The sequence below is a fragment of the Chaetomium strumarium genome (assembly GCF_033439665.1).
Source record: "Chaetomium strumarium strain CBS 333.67 chromosome Unknown B0T15scaffold_2, whole genome shotgun sequence".
Lineage (NCBI taxonomy): Eukaryota > Fungi > Ascomycota > Sordariomycetes > Sordariales > Chaetomiaceae > Chaetomium > Chaetomium strumarium.
In genome coordinates, this window is record NW_026944430.1 from 3,884,202 (window position 1) to 3,903,288 (window position 19,087).

Consider the following 19,087-nt stretch of genomic DNA (forward strand, 5'->3'; position numbering starts at 1 on the left):
CCAGTCCTAGGTTCCCAGTCCTCAAGACAACTGAAGGATTGTATTGGGGACGGCTGAGTCGCAGATGTCCTCAGTGCTTGAGTACCTAAACTAGGCATCAGATTCCAAGGGCTAAGATGCTCGCGCCTTGTGCAAACGGAGGACGACGTACGGAATACGCGCCCACTAACCCACCCCCAACATCTTTACCCCGGATTACTGCACATTCGTGCCGTTTCGGGTCTGGACGATTAATGATTATGGGCGCTGCGGCACAGAGAATGGGGTACGGCTTACACATGTCAGGGTCACATGTTGTTGTTCACACCTTGCTTACAACGCTGTTTTCCGCCTATTCTTCCTTACCTCAATCTCGTTCCTCTCTCTGTGCTCACCCTTGCGCGCTGAGTGACGTCTTTCACGTCAATGTCCTCACTTGCGTCTGCCTTTCTTCCGGGATCGGTCGCCAAGCCATATAACTACTAGTACAATCCTCCCTTATCTATGACGGCGGGCTCAAGACCCGCTATCTCCACTGACCAAGACCGCTACCGCTACCACCCCGAAGTTCGCATCCCACGCATGTGCGGAGTAAGACAACAACAATGGGGAAAGAGGGGCCCATTGTAGGCGGTAGATGACCACGGGCGACCGGCCGAAGGGGCTTACCTACCCCGAGGTGCTTATATTAAACGTCAGGGGCTGCCCGCCGGCACGCTTATAGGCCCTTCCCCCATTCCTCTACAAACAAACCGTCTCTGCCTTGTTGGATCACCTCAGCATTCGCGCTACCTACACCACCCGAAAATGTCGGCTGTCCAGCTTCCCGAACCCTTCGCGGGCATCCCGCGCGAGGTCCTCACGTTCGGCCCCTCTCCAATCCAACACCTTCCCCGCATCTCGCAGGCGCTCGGTGGGCAGGTGAACGTCTACGCCAAGCGCGAGGACTGCAACTCGGGCCTGGCCTACGGGGGCAACAAGACACGAAAGCTCGAGTAAGTAATGGACGATGAGCTAGGAGCTTTCCTTAGGTACTTAGGTAACCTGTCAGTAACCCTCCCCGCCCCGTCCTGCCCGGGGTGTGATTCTAGATACCTGGTCGCAGAGGCCCTCGCGCAGGGATGCGACACGCTGGTGAGCATCGGCGGCGTGCAGTCGAACCATACGCGGCAGGTGGCGGCGGCGGCGGCCAAGCTGGGGCTGGGCGTCGCGCTCGTGCAGGAGCACTGGGTCGACTGGCACGACCCGGGCTACGAGCGGGTCGGCAACATCCAGCTGTCGCGGCTGATGGGCGCCGACGTGCGGCTGGACCCGTCGGCCTTCGGCATCGAGCACAAGCAGACGCTGGCCAGGCTGCGGGACGAGCTGGCGGCCCGGGGCAAGAAGCCGTACTACATTCCCGCGGGCGCGTCGGACCACCCGCTGGGCGGGCTGGGGTTTGCGCGGTGGGCGTTGGAGGTGGAGCAGCAGGAGCGGGAGCTGGGCGTGTTCTTCGACACCGTGGTCGTGTGCGCCGTGACCGGGTCGACCATGGCCGGGATGGTTGCCGGGTTCAAGCTGGCGCAGAAGAAGCTGGGGTCGCGGAAGCGGAGGGTGGTGGGGATCGATGCGTCGGCCAAGGTGAAGCAGACGTTTGAGCAGGTGTTGAGGATCGCGAAGATGACCGCGGCGAAGATTGGGTTGGACGAGGGCGACATCACGGAGGCGGACATCATCCTGGACGACCGCTACCATGCGGGGACGTACGGCATCCCGGACGAGCAGACGATCGAGGCGATCAAGTTCGGAGCGCGCACGGAGGCGTTCATCACGGATCCTGTGTATGAGGGAAAGAGCCTGGCGGGGATGATTGACATGATCAGGAAGGGGGAAATTCCGGCGGGGAGCAACGTGCTGTATGCCCATTTGGGGGGTCAGCTTGCGCTGAATGCGTACTCCGCGTTGGAATAGGGTCTGACTAGTTTTGAGAGGTATCCATACCTACCTTACTCTGTTGAGATCACTATCCAACTTGAAATTGATGAAACTGGTGGTTGTGTAGCTGGCACCTTGCTATGGGTTATCGGAGCGATCTGAACAGGAAGGAGCTGGCTCACTCAAGTGAATCAACTCGATAGATCTTAGCCTTGGAACGACAGAACTTCCAAACAACAATTTCGAGTTCAGCATTCCCTAATCCAGTGTCCTGGCTCTTGGATTCAGGAACCGTAGTTTGTTCCGGTTTCCATCGAAGTTTCTACCCGGCATTCAGTTCTTGCAATTGGCTACTCTAGTCTCAACCACTCAACGGCTGCTCAACAACTCCGGGCGCCGCGGCGCCGGCGGCTCCTCCACTCTCGTCCGAGGTCGGCCCACACTCACACTTTATAATTGACGTTCAGATGAAAACTTGAGCTGAATTCCAACTCCCAATTCACCCTCTCTTACCATCATTAACGCCCAAAAATACTCTCGCAACCAGCACACCCGCGTAGACTTGGATCTAGATCGTGACCAGAAAGGGCTATTAGCACGCACCTCCATTGCTTCTCAGTCCCAGTATGGTTGACGACGACGGCCAGCGTCCGGCCCAGGCCGACGACAAGAACCCGCAAGTTCTCAGCACTCCTGACAGCACAGCTCGCCCAGATGGAGAGGGTCAGGGTGTTGGCAATCGGGTACCCATCCAGGAATATGATATCGAGCGAGTCGAAGAAGTGTACAGGTGTGTGATATATGCCTCTCAATAATTTCTTCTCACAACTCGCCAATGTAGCTGCAGTAGTAAGTTAGTAGAAAAAAAGCTCACTAAGCCCGAACAGAAAACTCGACCTGCGCATCATCCCGGCCTTCTGGGCGCTGTACTTCCTCTCGTCGGCGATCCGGTCCAACATCGGCATCGCGCAGACGATGAACGCGGCGGCCAGGCACGACCTCGCGTCGGTGCTGCGGCTGTCGGCGCGCGACACGTCGACGGCGCTGGCGCTGTTCTACGTCTCGTACGTGCTCTTCGACCTGCCGTCCAACCTGGTCATGAGCAAGCTGTCGCCGCGCGTGTGGATGGCGCGCATCGTGATCGCCGTCGGCGTCGTCGGCGCCTGCTTCGCGGCCGTGCACGACGCCTGGAGCGTCAAGCTGCTCCGCTTCCTGCTCGGCGTCGTCACGGCGGGCATGTGGCCCGGCATGGCCTACTACCTGACGCTGTTCTACCCGCCGAGCCGCACGGGCAAGCGCATCGGCATGTACTTCACCGCGTCGCAGGTCTCGGCCGCCGTCGTGGGCCTGGTGTCGGCCGGCTTCCAGAAGATGGACGGGCTGCGCGGCCTGGTCGGCTTCCGCTGGATGTTTCTGGTCTACGGCCTGTCCGGCGTCGTGCTGGGCGTCTCGCTGCTCTGGTGGCTGCCCGACCGCCCCCTTGCGCCGGGCGAGGCCAGGCCGCGCAGCTGGTACTCGGCTTGGCTGCCGTCGACCCCCGAGGCGCTGACGGGCGAGGACGCGGTCGTGCACTACCACGACCTGAGGCGGGTCTACCACGCGCGGCCGTGGAACCTGACGGATCTGTGGCACGTGCTGATCGACTGGCGGCTGTGGCCCCTGGTGCTCATGTACTTCGGCGTTGTCGGCGTCGGCATTGGCACGCAGCTGTACGGGAACGTCATCATCTCGGCTATCAACCCCAGGTTTACCGGCATTCAGATCAGTCTGCTGTTCGCGCCCATCTGGATGGTGAGTGTGCAGTCTTTCTGTTCTGTCCTGCTGGATGAAGAAAAAAAAGAAGAAAAGAAAGAAAAAGTAGAAAGAAAAAAAGAAAACAATGCTGACCGCACCCGCAGATGGACTTCTGTGCGATTCTCCTGGTCACGCCGATTTCCGACCGATTTCACCGGCACCGCGCCCTCTTCTTCTCCGCCGCCGTGTGCATCCAGATTGCCGGCCTGCTCACCGTCACCTTCGCGCTGTCCAACCCCTGGGCCCGGTACGGCGGCCTGCTGATGGTGGGCTTCGGCCTCGGACCGACCGTCCCGATCTGCATGACCTGGACCAACGAGATCTTCCAGCGCCGCCACCGCGAGGTCGGCGTCGCCGCCGCCTCTGCGCTGGTCTCGGGCCTCGGCAACCTCGGCAGCATCACGACCACCTACGCCCTGTACACGGGCTGGCCCGAGGACGCCGCCAAGGGCCCGCACCAGTACCGGAAGAGCAACTTCGCCATGATCGGGATCCTCTGCATGAGCATTGCCAGTAGCCTTGCCATGACTGTGCTACTCCAGATCTTCGGCAACGAGCCGAGCCAGAAGATCTCGGGCAGCAGCGGCAGCTCGGCCGTGGATGCCGACGAATTCCAGGACGGCGCCGCCCGCCGAGAGGTTCACCAGCGTGGCTTTGGTCGGATGTGGTGGAACAAGCGGTCCGAAGGCTCCCCGAGAGTCTAATAAGAGCGGGTGGGAACGGACCGGAGGAGGGGCGGGTTGAGCTTGCAGTCCAAGCTGCTTGCTAAACTACCACTGCCAGGGCCCGCCGTGAACTCCTTCGAGGGACAAGGTGACATGTCCTGTCCCTCAAATAACTTCACTTCTTAGACGCTCGTTAAGATGCATTAATCCTCGCAAACCATTCCAACAACAAAAAAAGGGGGAAGGGAAACAAAAAGAAACACATCGGTAACATCCAGATCCGGGTTCTACCAGAAGCCTTCTCGATCAAACCACCGATACCACTCGAACCGAGGCTGGGACATCCTCGACAGCGACAGTGCCGCTGCGCCATCGCTGGGTACATACAAGCATGGGAAGGAACGGTCTTCTGGGAAGATTGAAGGCCGGAGAAACGCGACAATGCTCTTACGCTATCGCACCCCCGGCTCAGCCCGGCTGATCTGGGATACACGCACACACAGACACACACACACACACAAAAAGGAGAGGCAGCAGTACAGGGCCCGATTGTCTTGTTTTTTTTTCTTCCTCTTCTCTTCACTATTCCTGTTTTTTGGCGTTGTTTCGTTTTCGTTTTTTCTCTGCTCTGCTTTTTGACGAAATGATACCCCATCCGTGTTTTTGATACGCTGTCGCATTGCCGAAGAGAAGAGGGAGTCACAACGACTGTCTTGTTTACCATGTGCTAGACGGGAAAGAAAGAAAGGAAAGGGAAAAAATGGGATCTCTCAATACTTCTTCGACAGCGACAGTGCTGCTACGCCATCGCTGGGACGGCGTGTCGGGACCGAGGCGTCGGGCGGGCGACAATGCTGTTGCGCTATCGTCTCGCCGGCCTCGTGGGCGTTTTGGCTTTTTTTTTTTTTTTTTTTTTGACTATAGTAGATTCAGCTACCTAGTATACTTGGATAGGCGGCATGGCGTGACTAGCATCATCCGGCAGGTATACCCTTTTTGTCCGGGTTGAGAATTTGAGTCTACTGCCCTCCCCCACTTCTACTTCGACAGACAGCTGCCGGTGAAGACCCAGTCTTGTGGTTATCTAAGGTAGGTAACTACCTTACTGTTCTATGATGCAGTCCGGGCTTTGCTTCATTTTCAGCAGGTCCCTTGACTGCGTCCCCCGAGCACTTTACACTCTTCTACGATCAACACCCCAACCAAAGCCCTTCCAACGGGGTCCCTCATCTGGTACTTCACGTAGATTGCTTCACCGCTGAAAGTAGAAGGAAGAGCAACTGAATGTAAGGGCTAGACTCACCCCGGTCTCTTCTCGATGTCTGAAAGCCGAAAACATAAGAGAACACTACCCGGCTTCCTAGGCTATAAATAAAATAATCCGTCCCCTGATCGGCCAAAGCAACCCTCTCTGCGGAGCCAACTCAATGTGCGGGCTATTGCATTTCTTTCCTTCCTTTTACTCACTATCATCACCTCCCCCATACGCATCAGCGCATGTCTTGTCGGCGCTCATGTATCCCAGTGGCCTTTTGAGCGAGTCCTGGTCTTTGGTCTCGCTTGACTTGGTCTTTCTCAAGACCATAGTTTGCGGCAGGCTTGGATCGTTCGATCCCGCGGTCAAGAGCCACCTTGAAAACTCAAACGCCTCGAGTGGCTCGTCTGCCAAGGATGCTTGTTCGATATTTTTATCGTTGAAGTCGGCCTGGCGGAGCAGACTTTTGTCGCCGTACAGATCGAGGTCTTTGATCAGCTGGAGAGGAGGCTCCGGGTCTACCTGCAGCACAACTTGGCCGCGCGTATGGTTGCGAAGCTTCTCCAGAGCTTTGTCGTAGTACCCAATCTCAAATACATCCTCGGGGTCGCAGACAGGCTGCAACAGCCCGCGATCTGCAAGCCGTGCACAGAGTTTAAGCATCCATCCGGACTTCCTCATCATAGCGATGTTAGGGGCGTGTTTGATGCGCGGTTCCACGAGATCTGGCTTCGCCTCGTCCGCGTTCTCGGCCAAGCTAATGATCTTTCCGTCTGCGGCGACAAGCCTCCAGGTCCGAGTCAATGTCTCGCCGCCCATGAGATCGAGAACGGCCGAGAACCCGGGCTGGTCCCACTTCCTCAGGCTGCCTTCTTCCGTCTTCTAGTCATAAACTTCAAGGGCACCGAGGCGGCGGACCAGGTCCATGTCTTTGGCGTCGCAAGTCGCGGCGATCCTGCCCACTCTCGCAAGCCGCGCCAGCTGGATGGCCCACACACCGACGGGTGTCGCGGCCCCTGTGATCAGCAGGCTCGTCCATACGTTCCAACCCGCATCCCACTTCGGCCAGCCCCATTCCCCGTCCCCAGGTTCCCGGAGGAGGCCCCAGCGAAAGAGCGCCGAGTAGGCAGTAACAAAGCCGATGGGTACAGTTGCGCTCTGCTCCCAGGTCATGCTTTTCGGTTTAGCCGCCATGTTGTGCAGTCTCGCGACCGTGAAGGTACGAGCGTTGCCGAAACGCTGAAAACATGTCCTGCCACTTACGAGACATTAGTTCGGCCCCGCAGACGCGAGGCGAATGAAAAAAAAAACGTACTAGACCTCTGTCCCGGGAGACAGGGGCGAGTCCGGAGCAGCGGAGACGACATAGCCAGAAAACTCGTAGCCGGGGATCTTGCGGACGGGAATAGGGCCATTCCGTTCTTCTTCGGTCAATTCGAGCTCATCACGGTGAATGGCCACGGCGCAGACTTGGACAACGTGCAGTGGTAGAGTCGAGTGACTTTGGACATTGGGCCAAGCAGCGTCCTCCAAGGTGAAGGTGTCCTTTCCTTCAGGGCTGAGGTAATGATGCAGTACCTCGGCTCCTGGAAAGGCGAGTTGCTCAGGCCAGGTCGACATCATGCAGAGATGTAAGAGAGTAACGAGATGCAGTCACTAATGAGTAAATGGGCGGAAGAGATGAAATTGGTATGAGAGTGGTGTTTGCGTGGAATGGCGAAGTTGACGGAGGTGTCGAGGAACAAAAGTCCTGCATCCTTTCCTGGAGGCGAGACCACGGAATATGGCGCGTCGTGGCTGCCGTCACCTCGCACCAGCGGGTTGCGATTGCCATGTCAAGTCTATTACCATGGAGTTTGGAATGCGCAGCCAGATGGGATCCTTGCCGAACATCAATCGATTCGGCGCTCCTCGTCCGCGCCCTGGAGGAGCGAGTCGCCCTCCTCCGGCTTCCCATCGGTGCCGCGGTAGAGCACATAGTGTTGCGTCATGAAGATCAAGTCGTAAAACATGGAGACATTGCCAAGGGCGAACTTCACGGGGTTGCCCGTAATGCCGGACCAGTCGCGCTGGAGATAGCTGTCGATGGACTGCTGAGCGATGCTCAAGATGCCGCCGGAGAAGTCGAGCAGGATCGCCATGATGCTCCAGCCTCTGGTGGACCGGTTGCGGTAGTTGAACATGACTTGGGGCGTGTATTTGATGATGGTGATGATTAGCTTCACGTACGAGATGGCATAGATGGCGTCCAGCCAGACCCACGAGCTGACGGCCTCGCGAGTACTGTCGCGCTCTGTCGAGGCGAGCACGATAGAGATGACGGCGCCCACACCAACTACGCAGCCGAAGAAGACGCCGAGGATGAAGCGGCTGGGCCTGTTGCCGAAGCTGGGAGTGAACCCCCATGCCCGGGAGTAAAAATACTGGGATGTGGTGACAATGCACAGGAGCAGTCCATGGGCAGCAAAGGCGACGTCGTTGAACTGCACCGTCGGGGTAAGCCCCTTGTAGCGAGCGGCATACTGGGCCCGGATCAGGGGCGAGTAATAGAATGCTGCAGTGGAGACCAGGTAGGCGGCGAAGCCTGTCATGGGAGTGGACATCAGTCATTGGCATCTCGAGAAAAGTGCTGTAGTGTGTATCCGCCTACCCAGAGTATTGACCAGCGGGAAGTCGACGGTGGTCCCCGATGTTGTTTTGCGCCGGAAGTTGAGGATGGCCTGCGGGTAAAAGCTCACCGACCACGCTGCGAAGTACGTGACGCCAAACAAGGCCGACAGGAATTCGAGGAAAGTCATCACGAGTGTGTGTGAAAGGAGTGGCTAGTGGAGAACAGCCTTGAAGGGATTAAATGAATGGAGGTTCGCAGCGACAGTCCGGGAGTTGAGGAAGCTGACCGCGGCGGTTACCGTATGAATGTAGGTGGTTCCCAAAACGGCAAAGTGGAACTGACGCCATCTCCGACGCTGCTGCGCATGGTGTCAGTAAGCTCACTAGTCCCAATCTGGCTAGTGCTAGGGACTTTCCTTCAGTGTGGGTCTGGGGAACAGTTCCAGTCTTTCACCCGAACTTGAACATTCCAACGTGACCAGGTGGACAACATCATATGGCGATCTCTGTAGTATTGGGTGATACGAGCATCAGGAACGACTAACAGTTCAGCAGGATTATTACTGCTGTTGATATGGAAGCCGGTAGTAGGTATATAGGATTCACCATAGGATGAACCGGGAATCGCTCGCTTATCGGCCCGAGGCGTATATAAGCCCCCAAGGCGCATAGCAGACAGCAGCGCCGGTAACCCTTGCAATCGCGACCAGCTACCCTATGATCCAATACATATAAGCTGAGTATACAACCTCTCTTACACGGAGCTAAGTGTAGACAATCACATCATGAACAAATCGCACTCGCGCTCGGACCTGTCTCAGTTCCGGGACCTGGCTCGGATATGCATGGAGCTCTGCGCCTGCCGAGCACCGTCACATCGCACTACATATGTACCGAGGGACCCCGACCAGACGGGACATTCGGCGTCGGTGTGGACACCAATCGCAGCACATGTTCGAACCTGACCGGTCACTGCTATTACTGGGTCTCAGTTCGCTAACGCTCCAGCTTCCAGAAGCGTCAAATGAGGACCATTCTGGGGGAAGACGGTGTTTCCTGATTCGAGCTACGTCATGATCGACCCCGGATAGTTAGAGCAAACCATTGAGGGACCCTTGGACTTCTCACCGCTTCTGGGTGGTGATCTGGACTAGCTGATAAAATGATGGACCAACCTCTCTGATAACTGGAGCATTATTAGATAACCATGGCCTTCTCGAGCCCGTTGATGTCCTGTCCCGTCTGTTTCTTCCCCCTTTTATCTCTTCCTTGACCACCTCATCCAGCTCTGAAGCCCATTAATAAAGCCTTATTATTTATTAGTAGTAGCCTTCTTTGCCCAGCAAGACCTAGTATCGTTACCCATTCATTTCATCCCACAATCAAACCGAAATGCCCCGCGACCGACCAACCTTCCTCACTCTGCCTCTCGAACTCCGCCTAGACATCTACACCCATCTCCTCGTCCTCCCACCCCCGCCGCCCCCGGAAAGGCAACAGCCCATCTACCGCTGCGCCCACCCGTACTCTCCAAGCCCGGAAGAAAAGCCCACCATACACACCCAAATCCTCCTAGTCAACCGCCAAACCAACCGGGAAGCCACCCCACTGCTCTACACGCTCAACACCTTCACCGCGCACCCGGCCCTCCTGACAGTCGCCGCCGCACCGACCCTGCTTCACTTCCACCACCATGCCGTGTACCGGTCGTCTAAAACTTTAGGAATCCCAAGCAGCAGCAGCAGCAAGTGGACAAAGCTAATCAGGAAGTGGAACCTCCGTGTACGCATCGACGCCGCCGCGCCGCCACCCCCATGGAACCGCAGCCAGGTCAGCGCGGCGTTCAGTCACGCGCAGGAGCTCACCCTCGATTTGTGGAGCGGGGCATTCTCCTCCTCCTCCTCCTTCTCCTCCTCCATGGGCATGGACGGTCACTCAGGGGTTGTGGAAGGAGAAGGAGAAAGGGAAGGAGGGAGAGGAGCGGATGTGTTGCGGCTTTTTGAAGGGGTCCGCGGGGTAAGGCGGGTGCGGGTTGTGGGGATGGTGGTGGTGGGCGGCGGCCTGGAGGGGTATGTCAAGTGGTTGACTAAGAGGATGACTAGTATGGATCAAGAGGAGGGCGACGTGGATGGTGACCGGAGAGGTTCGACGACGGCCTTGGTTTAGTTATGAGCAGGGTAAAGAATAGGCTAGCGGAACAGACTAGGTGATAATGGAAGGGATGAAGGGGAAGGGGGGGAGGTGATGGAACGGGACGTTGTCTGCCTTAATATGGTCTGCGGAGGTATGGCCGAATGTTTGAATAATGAGCCCTAGTAGACACAAAGTTAGGAGTGAGTGTAAGAGGAGAGAACAGAAGGTAAAGGCACAGCACAGCACAAGCTCAGATGGAAGACCACACAGCAAAAAGAACTCATCATCTCACAGAACTGCGGCAAACTTGCTTAAAAACACGTCAATGTGCTGCCATCTACCTCTAGCCCCTGTCCTGTATGTTTTGGGTGTATCTTGTGTGTGTGTGTTGTGTGTGTGTGTGTGTGTGTGTACGGTGTCTATGCGCCTTCCCACTAGTTTCTCTACCCAGGCCCCTTTTTAGACGGAAGCAGAAAGAAAGGCGCAACTCATCTGGATACCTTAGTTACAGAGAATTGAAGGACCATCCATCGGTAGTCATTATCGTTCTTCCCTTTTCCATCCCAGCCAAGTTTGGTCAAAGATAGCAGCAAAATCAAAAGTAGAGAAAATGGGAACTGAGACAAAAGAAACAAAAAAAGAAACTGAGAGCAACATTGCCACCCCAAATATTACCCGTAACGCCTGCTGCCGATGTGCATGCAATGCAAATGGTCTGTATCCGGAAGATGGTTGTCTGGCCACCCCCCGGCTCCATCGTTCGATGTTGATGCAGGTGTGATCGGGCTGTATGTAACCCCTGCCGCTGTGAAACCCAAGAAATCATAACGAAAGGCTAAATGACGGCGCCGTGCATTGGATGGCGAGCCGCATTTGGATGTTGTGCATGTGCCAGGCCGAGATCCACCTGTCCGGTCGATCATCCCATCGCCAACTGCCGAGGGTCCATTCATCCGGCCGAGCTTTAATGCGACCTCGGTGCACCACTACCAGTGGCCTTTTTAATAAGAGCCCTCCTTATGCTGCCTTCCCGCCCATCCAACCAGGCAACGTCTTCCAGCCGTGCGCATTCGGCCCAAGCGGCGTCTTTCCAAAATGCTCGTCCAAGTCGAGAAGGATCTTGAGCGCGTTGCGTGACCGGTAGAAGGGGGTGTCGCCGCCTGCCTTCTCCTTGAGCGTGGATACGGCCCCCGCCACGCCACCGGCCACACTCGACGCCAACTTCGCATCAGCCTTCTTCCCCGGAGAGGGAAGCAGGTTCTGGAGCAACTCGTACGCCGCGAGCGTGAAGCCGAACTGCGGTGACGACCGGAAAATACGCGCGGGACCACCCTTGAAGAACGCCCGGAAACCCTCCTCCTTCCAGATTGTCTTGGCGGCGTGCCGCAAGCCCGTGTATTGCGTGTCGCCCTTACGTGCTTCGACTTGGAGACGGGTCTTGATAACGTCGCATGGCGTGGTGAGGTACGCTGCCGGCATGCCCGCGATGGCGCCGGCCGTGAGGAGCTGGAGGACGCCGAGTTTCTTGGTTTGGGATTCGCCAAAGAGGTCCTTCTTCAGGTGCGAGTATGTGGGGAAGTAGATGGCGGAGAACGGCACATCACGGAGCAGGCACGCCGACGCACCCTTGTACAGACCGACAAGACCCAGGTTCTTGACAATCCACATGGCGGACCGCTTCGGTGCGCCCTCCACGCTCTTGGCAACCTCGCCTTGAACCTGGAGGCGAATCTTGACGATTTCCAGGGGATTGGTGAAGACCTGCACAACAGTCTATTAGCCTGGTTCAGTGCGCACCTTTTGGACAGAAGAAACATACGACTTGGCAACCGCCAGCGGCACCACCCGCAAGGAGTTCATAGCCCCACCAGATCCTGCCCTGCTTATCGGTGAACCACCCACGAACAAGGTCGTTCACGGTCAACTTGATGGCTTTCTCCGGCGCGACACCGACAAGCTGCGGAAGAACACCTGAGTACAGGCCCCTGAATCCCTCGTTGCGGACCACCTTCTTGAAGCAGTCGATCGAGTTGTTGTACAGCCTTTGGCCGGGGTTCGCACCACGCTGATTCTGCATCCGGGTCTTGACTAGGTCGATCGGGTACACCATGAAGGCACCGAAGGCACCCGCAATGCTGCCGAGGCCGAAGTTGTACGCCGACTCAATGCTCTGCGCAAGAAACTGCGCGGCCCTGGACTTGACTTCGACGGCAACACGGCTGTCGTCCTCTTCGTCGCGCCGCCGCCATGTGGCGTCGAGCACCTTTGTGAAATCTCGGAGGCCGAGGCGCCCAGAGGGCTCATCGAGGCTGGCGAAGTGGAACAGGATGTCGGCTTCCATGGGCGTGAAGAGCGAGAACCGAGTCGTCTTGGCGGCCTGCTGGAGGAACTCGGACCTTGTGATCCGGCCATCCTTACTCTTGGAGCACGCGCGTCTAACGATGAGCTCCACCAAATCCATTTCGTTGATCATGTTCAGGAAAGCCCGGACGTTGGCATACGACACCTTGCTCCCTTGCGCGATATTGCACAGCGTGTGCAGATTGTCCAACAGGTGGTCCGAGAGCTTGTGCTTTGCGGTCTGTCGGATGATAAGCGCAAACTCCTCGGGCTCGATGTATCCGTCACCGTCCACGTCAAACCGCTGGAAGGCTTGCCGGACTCGCTCCCCCTGTAAACCGCGGAGCATCTGCGAGAATTGGTGATAGTCCATGTTGTGCCGCTTTGTCTTGCTGCCGATGTACAGCTTCGCCCATTCGCAGTCCCAGTCGAACGGGATGCTATCGGGCCCCTTGTTCAACTCGTACAGCCTACGGAAGTCTTCATATTTTACGGTGCCGAGCCTCTCGACGTCAAAGAGGCGGAATGCGATCTCATATTCGGCATCGGGCTTGTTCAGAATGTTCTCAAAGTACGCCCAGTCGGCAAGGGTCAGCTTGCCCTTGTTCGTTCGGTCGGCGACGCGAAACAGGATCGAGTACTGCTCCCGCTTGATTTTGTGCTGTGTCTCGACGAACACGCGCGCGTTAGTCATTTGAGGCTATCGGGATGACTGACATGCCGAGGCAGCCAGGAACTCACGTAGTCTTCATGCGGCGGCGCAATCGCATCGATGAACTGCTCTGGCCCCAGGTAGAGCTCGCCAGTCTCGGCGTCCTTGACAGCATGGCGGTTGAACCGCGCCTTGGTCTGCGCCGAGAACTGCGTGGGCTCCTGCGAACCCACGAGCGTCTCCTTAACAGCCTCCTTAACGGTTGCGACTTTCGACATAGTGTTGCCGCAGAGATGTGCGATATGTGCGCACTTATTAATTACTAGGGGGGGGGTACGTTATGATGTCGCCACGCCGTTGGCGATGTAGCCAGGAAACTGCCCGGGGAAATCTTCAACGACTGCCAGACAATTGAGTGAGTCAATGGGCGGTGGGAGGAGCCCGGGGTCGCGTAAGCGGCAGGAGACCAACAAGTGAGGGAAAAAAACCACAAGTATCACGCGGTGTGCTTGGCGCGAACGAAGAGAATGTGAGTTCGACCGCTTTTTTTGCACAATGCCAACGACTTCCCCTCAATGCGCACCAAGCAGCAGGAGGCTGGCTTTACTGGAGCGACGAGACCGGAGGCAGGGACTCGGGGAGAATGTGGATCTGGGGTGAGAAGACAGCGTGATCGAAGCCCACGATGTCCGTCGGAGTGAAGGACGCTGCTCTTTTTTTTTTTACCTTTGCCCCGTCCAATCCGGTTTCGCAGGTCCGAGGTTGCAGTGGGGGCCCATCAGACAGGGCGGATCTTGGCAGTTGCGGCTGCCCAGGGGCACATTAGCCGAGAACTTCTTTCGGCAAACCCCGCCCCCAGCTCCCGACCGAAGCCCTCCGGGTTGGCCCGATACTGTGCGGCGGTTCACCACCGGCTTTACGTAATTCCCACTCCGTGAGAAGCATCCATGGACCCGACCGAGAGGTGTCAGGGACGACGGAGAAATACTGGGCTCAACGAAGGTAGAAGGCACTGTGTATTGCGGTGTGTAGTGTGTGTGTGTACGGATAGGTACGGCAGTTAACTTGCGGGGAGATCCGGGGACATGCCGGGGTGCAAGTGGCGGCAAGGTAACCGCACCAACCACAGAACGGCTTGTTCCTGAAGATCCGTCGGGGCCAGATCGACAAGGCTTTTGACAGGACCACGTGGACATCATCTGGACATCACCAGGTCAGACTGTCATGTTGAAATTCTTCATCTAACTTTTTATCACGAACCTCTCCGAAGAACCGTCCTCCCTGCCAGACGGGAGTGCCACTTGACCGCCCCGACATGCCTAGTATCTCCCAACCTTCCCTAAAGAAACGAGAAGAAAAATAGAAATAGAAAGATCCCGCCACCAGCATGACCCGAAGTGAAATTACCACGGTATACCGATACATGTAGTCTGCTATAGAGCATCCCCCGAGGTGTGCCCGTACGCCGAATTCCCCCCCAAGACGCCGTTGCTGCCATGTCTCTAGATGCCTTGCTTCATCTTTCAGCCATGACAGCACCTCATTAACCCGATTGCCGGTGTACCTCATGCCAACGCCTCCCACAAAAGCCGCCTGCCCTCTTGTAGACACTGATGTATTCCGTTGCTCTCGAAACCCGGCAAAGGTGGATGATCGAGGCTATGAATCGTAATGTAGAAGGAAAGAAAATGTCGTGAGTCGCATTAGTTCGTCATGAGCTCATCGCTGCCTTGATGCTCATCACCGTTTTCTTTGTGGTGCAGTTTGTGCGTCGTGCAGACGTAAGCACCAGATGCTGGGTTACCCAGCGCCCAACACAACCAGCTCGTTCTCCGTGCATGTTTCCATGTGTGGAAGCCGGGTGCAGTGGACTAAGGTGTCCAATGCACATAGAACAGTTGGTGGTGAGCACAGCGGCAGCAGTCTCGATATCCCTTGCGCCCGTTCATAGCGACGGGTGCGGGTACAACATAGGTAAGAGACGTTGCTGTCGTGATGATCCGCCATAGTCGAAGAAGATTAGAAAATACGCAAGGCATAGCAGCCCAAATACAAAGGAAAAGATCGCCGACCGGATCGTGACGCATGCTCCAGCGGAGATGTGCTTGGTATAATGCATACAGCAAAAGAAAAGACTCGTGAAAAGATCGTAGGCATGATGTCAGCTTGACGCTGGCTCGGATCTGCTTAGGCCTTGATCGGGACGGGGTTGTCGGACGCCGGGAATGAACGGCCGATTTCGTCGCCGAGGAGGGATGGAGTGCTTGGCTGCGAAAATGCAGCATCGTACAGCTGGGACAGGGTGAGCCCGCTGGCAATTTTTCCCTCAACAAAAGTCGAAGATTGCTTGTATTTCGGACCAGCGTACTTGTCGTACACAGCGCCATGGTGCTTGCTGGGGTATTGGCAGCACTCGTACAGCATCTTGACGAGTGGTTTGAGTTGGCTGAACGTGTAGCCAGAGTAGTGGACGTGGGCAAGACTCTAGAACAAAGCTTTGTTAGCTTCCATCTTAGCATCGATAGGCGGCTCACTTACCCAATCTCCCTTGCCCAAGAACAAACGCGAGATGCAATGCGCTCCGGCAGCGAGATAGCTGGGAGGACTGCTAACAAAGCGCTCGTCCATGATGGTCATTTCCAAGAAGTACTTGGCCAAGGTCCGGGTGTCCAGGTCATAGTCATCCGCCTTGCTGATGCGGCGAAGGAAGCTCATGGGACCGGGCCAGCCCAGCTCAAACCCCAACATGCTCAGCATGAAACGCTCAGCCTTGAGAATCTCATCGACGCTGTAGCCTGAATCTACCATGTAGACAATTTCCTGAACTGATGGACAGTTGATCTCCTCGTACTTGGCCGCTACAAAGAGAGCAGTGGCGCCGACAAGCTGGAGCTTCCCCAGGGAGACCACCTTAACCGAGAGGAACCGGTCGATGTAGTTGACCGTCAGGAAGAGCGTCTCGGGCAGAAGGGCAAACCGGTGGTGTACCTGAACCAACCAGTCCATCAGCACGGAGCGCATCGACCACTGGATCTCGGTCTGGATGTCCATGTAGTGAGGATTCGGGAGCATCTGGGCCTGCGAGGGGCAGTCAGCAAGAGGAACCAAGAAGGAGCCAGGAACAGAGAAACAGGGGGAGAGCATCCTACCTCCAGGTCACGCATATATTCAAAGATCTCGTCGCCGTACTCGGCAACCATGCTGACGTCCCAGGCCTCGTCCTCCACCTCATCTTCGTTTTGATGCTGTAACACGTATTGCTTGGCCATCTCGAGCTCTTCTTCGACACTTGCCGTAATACTCGGAGCAAGCATCGTCGTTGGGCCGCCGGTGGTGTTATCGCCATGCGACCTCAGCGAATGCGCGGTGGTATAGCCCTGCTCTTCGTAGTATTCCTGCTCGATTTCCTCGTCCCAGTACTCCTCCAGTTCCTGCGCAGTAGACAACTCCACAAATGTCTTAGCAGGAGAAGGGTCCAAGATTTCGGCGGATTGAATCTCCTTCTCATAGTCTTCGTCATAAATGCTCGTGTACTTTCCTTGCTCAACCTCAACTAAGACATCGCGCACCGCACCGTCAACGTCCTGGGCCAACTGTTCAAGAGCGTCCTCGTAAGCCGCTTCCGTCACGTTGTCGTCGAAATCGGCTTCGCTTTCGGCCTCGACCAGGTTATCCGGCTTGACCGCAAACCTACTATGCGTGTGCCGGATGCTCTGCTGTTCGGCTCGGAGCAGCGGCTGGCTCCTGTATTGACGCGGGTTCTTGATTGGTTTGACTACCATAGCCGCCAGATCGTCGGCGGGGGAGTCTCCGGCGGGACGGTCGTTCACCTTCGGTTCCTGTCGGTCCTGATGGATGGCCGTCTTCTTGGACGCTCCGTTTCGCAGCGGAGGCTGGGCTAGAGATGTGCCGCGGACAGCGGGATTGGCAGCCTGCAGCGGCGCGACCTGATTATACTTGGAGCCCTTGGAGACAGCGCCAGTTCGGGATCGACTGTCGTTGGAGCCACCCTGTCTGTTTTCCTTGTCTTCACGTCGAGTATCGCGAGTGCTGAGGGGTGCTGTAGTCGACTTGGTGCGGGTCTTCATAGCCTCCTTGCTGACGGGCTTGCCAGCAAGGTCACCAACACGGCCTCGAACTGTGTTGCTCACGTCGCCAAAGGCAGTGCGCTTTGGAGGGGCATTGAGCACACCAGTGGTGGTCTTGGCTTTGAGATTGCCGGCTGACTTGTGACCGTTGTGGATGGACTGTTTCGTTGGCAGATTATTCTCGTCACCGATAGCGGCGACGGCGCGCAACGGACGCTGGTGCTGTATGCGTGCGTAATTAGACCAATCTGCAAGCACAAAGCATCGGTGTTGTAGGCATGGGATTGTAGACGGGTTTGGGTTTTAATATGATGATTGATGTCGACAGAACAGCGCCGGCCAGGTGGGGTGCGAGGGACAGCGGGGCGCGAGGACGAGATGGAAAGAAAATCAACATAGGAAGCGTACCTTTGCATCCATCTTGGCGGATTGCACTTTAGATGATGTTGTTAGGCTCTGCTGGCGGGAATATGCCTGTCAAGCTCGAAACAAATGATCATGCGTGAAATGAATAAATTGGATTTTTGTTGGGCAGCCGGCGAAGGGTGCGACTTGAGCTGCCGTGCGGCCAGTTATGAGGAGGCGGCGATGATGTCGGCGGCACACCCCGCCTTTGGATTGCCGAAAAGCGGGCGGCCGGATACTCGAGACACGGTCCAACAATTCTGCAGACTGTCTTCCCTCTAATTGCCAGTCCTGGCGTCTTCTGGATTCGCCGAGTCGAGATGCTGCGCGTCAAGTTGACAAGGTGAGCTAGTCCTGCGGCAGAAGACAGAACTAAGCGCAGCTCGCAATGGTTGACGCGGGTGGAAACAGCGCGCGTCGGAGCTAGCCCTGAATCGCATACATGAGGAAGGATGACCGATCGACGTGCGGTAGTGATACCTTCTGCAGGCCGTTGCAGTTGCAAAAGGAAAGCCAAAGGTGTGTGGAATCGGTTGGCCAATCTTTTTCAAGTAGTCCTGCGCTGCGCTTTCTGTTTACGTCTTGATAGGACGAGTGTAAACAACCCAGGCATTTCGCGGCAAAGTGGTTCGTGCCATCCCTGTCAGTGGTTGCTCAGCGGTTGCGCTGCCGTATTCGTCCGCTGTTACCCTTACGATGACGTAACCCCGCTCTTACCAGCAATTCTGGGGCAGACTGTCAGTCGCGTCAACTCAAGAAGTTCATACATCAAGCTGAATTTCCGTCAGAGCTGCGCTTTTGATATTTCGCGCCATGAACGACAATTCGAGTGTCGCCAGTGTCTATACAGGTTAACTACAGAATACCCTTGAAGTACATTGCCCAATGTGGCTTCAACCAGTGATTAAGCTGAGAGATCAATCCGACATCTCACGCGCGGTCAGCGAGCCCTTTGATACACCAATTTAACGCGACATCACGTGCCTCCAATGGGTCACTTCGACAGCCAATAGTTTTCCCTTTGCAGCAGAAACATTCCAGTCTCCTTCGACTTGCGATTCTCAAAGTTGGGCGGCGTGCTGTACCTCATGTCCTGTAAATCACCTATCGTAGGTTGCGGTCGCCGCCCATTGCTATTTCTCTCCGATCCAAAGCCCTTGTTGGGAAAAAGCCGCCCCGCAGAACAAACTGTCCGGGTGGGGCGGCCGCCGTTTCTGCTGACCCAACGAAACCGACCAGTGAAATGCGTTGT

General features: G+C 56.4%; 8 protein-coding genes across 8 annotated transcripts; 3 read left to right on the top strand and 5 right to left on the bottom strand.

Moving 5' to 3' along the window:
* The first annotated feature begins 301 nt into the window (after nucleotides 1-301).
* On the top strand, nucleotides 302-2,237 carry B0T15DRAFT_525761 (tryptophan synthase beta subunit-like PLP-dependent enzyme). The gene is made up of 2 exons (XM_062868867.1): nucleotides 302-974; nucleotides 1,071-2,237. The coding sequence occupies exons 1-2, from the start codon at nucleotides 787-789 to the stop codon at nucleotides 1,927-1,929; spliced, it is 1,047 nt and encodes a 348-aa protein (XP_062724731.1). The 5' UTR covers nucleotides 302-786; the 3' UTR covers nucleotides 1,930-2,237.
* B0T15DRAFT_551325 (major facilitator superfamily domain-containing protein) lies at nucleotides 2,171-4,391 on the top strand (the record flags this gene model as incomplete). The annotated part of the gene is made up of 3 exons (XM_062870268.1): nucleotides 2,171-2,683; nucleotides 2,781-3,684; nucleotides 3,792-4,391. Exons 1-3 carry the CDS (start codon nucleotides 2,520-2,522, stop codon nucleotides 4,389-4,391), a joined length of 1,668 nt encoding a protein of 555 aa, XP_062724732.1. The 5' UTR covers nucleotides 2,171-2,519.
* Nucleotides 4,392-5,122: 731 nt separating this feature from the next.
* On the bottom strand, nucleotides 5,123-7,227 carry B0T15DRAFT_573020 (uncharacterized protein; the record flags this gene model as incomplete). The annotated part of the gene is made up of 5 exons (XM_062870916.1): nucleotides 5,123-5,246; nucleotides 5,656-5,674; nucleotides 5,820-6,489; nucleotides 6,526-6,846; nucleotides 6,928-7,227. 5 exons carry the CDS (start codon nucleotides 7,225-7,227, stop codon nucleotides 5,123-5,125), a joined length of 1,434 nt encoding a protein of 477 aa, XP_062724733.1.
* Nucleotides 7,228-7,298: 71 nt separating this feature from the next.
* Nucleotides 7,299-8,520, bottom strand: B0T15DRAFT_123987 (uncharacterized protein). The gene is made up of 2 exons (XM_062861670.1): nucleotides 8,258-8,520; nucleotides 7,299-8,191 (listed from the first exon to the last, which is right to left on the bottom strand). Exons 1-2 carry the CDS (start codon nucleotides 8,403-8,405, stop codon nucleotides 7,500-7,502), a joined length of 840 nt encoding a protein of 279 aa, XP_062724734.1. The 5' UTR covers nucleotides 8,406-8,520; the 3' UTR covers nucleotides 7,299-7,499.
* Nucleotides 8,521-9,609: 1,089 nt separating this feature from the next.
* On the top strand, nucleotides 9,610-10,383 carry B0T15DRAFT_491500 (uncharacterized protein; the record flags this gene model as incomplete). Its single annotated transcript, XM_062866785.1, has 1 exon — nucleotides 9,610-10,383. One exon carries the CDS (start codon nucleotides 9,610-9,612, stop codon nucleotides 10,381-10,383), a length of 774 nt encoding a protein of 257 aa, XP_062724735.1.
* Nucleotides 10,384-11,271: 888 nt separating this feature from the next.
* On the bottom strand, nucleotides 11,272-13,877 carry B0T15DRAFT_124035 (mitochondrial carrier domain-containing protein). Its single transcript, XM_062861672.1, has 4 exons — nucleotides 13,814-13,877; nucleotides 13,432-13,742; nucleotides 12,170-13,351; nucleotides 11,272-12,111 (listed from the first exon to the last, which is right to left on the bottom strand). Exons 2-4 carry the CDS (start codon nucleotides 13,618-13,620, stop codon nucleotides 11,368-11,370), a joined length of 2,115 nt encoding a protein of 704 aa, XP_062724736.1. The 5' UTR covers nucleotides 13,621-13,742; nucleotides 13,814-13,877; the 3' UTR covers nucleotides 11,272-11,367.
* B0T15DRAFT_124065 (uncharacterized protein) lies at nucleotides 13,878-15,026 on the bottom strand. The gene is made up of 2 exons (XM_062861673.1): nucleotides 14,603-15,026; nucleotides 13,878-14,541 (listed from the first exon to the last, which is right to left on the bottom strand). Exons 1-2 carry the CDS (start codon nucleotides 14,909-14,911, stop codon nucleotides 14,065-14,067), a joined length of 786 nt encoding a protein of 261 aa, XP_062724737.1. The 5' UTR covers nucleotides 14,912-15,026; the 3' UTR covers nucleotides 13,878-14,064.
* Nucleotides 15,027-15,440: 414 nt separating this feature from the next.
* B0T15DRAFT_124016 (cyclin-like protein) lies at nucleotides 15,441-18,054 on the bottom strand. The gene is made up of 4 exons (XM_062861671.1): nucleotides 17,839-18,054; nucleotides 16,492-17,652; nucleotides 15,881-16,420; nucleotides 15,441-15,826 (listed from the first exon to the last, which is right to left on the bottom strand). Exons 1-4 carry the CDS (start codon nucleotides 17,848-17,850, stop codon nucleotides 15,530-15,532), a joined length of 2,010 nt encoding a protein of 669 aa, XP_062724738.1. The 5' UTR covers nucleotides 17,851-18,054; the 3' UTR covers nucleotides 15,441-15,529.
* Between the last annotated feature and the right edge of the window lie 1,033 nt (nucleotides 18,055-19,087).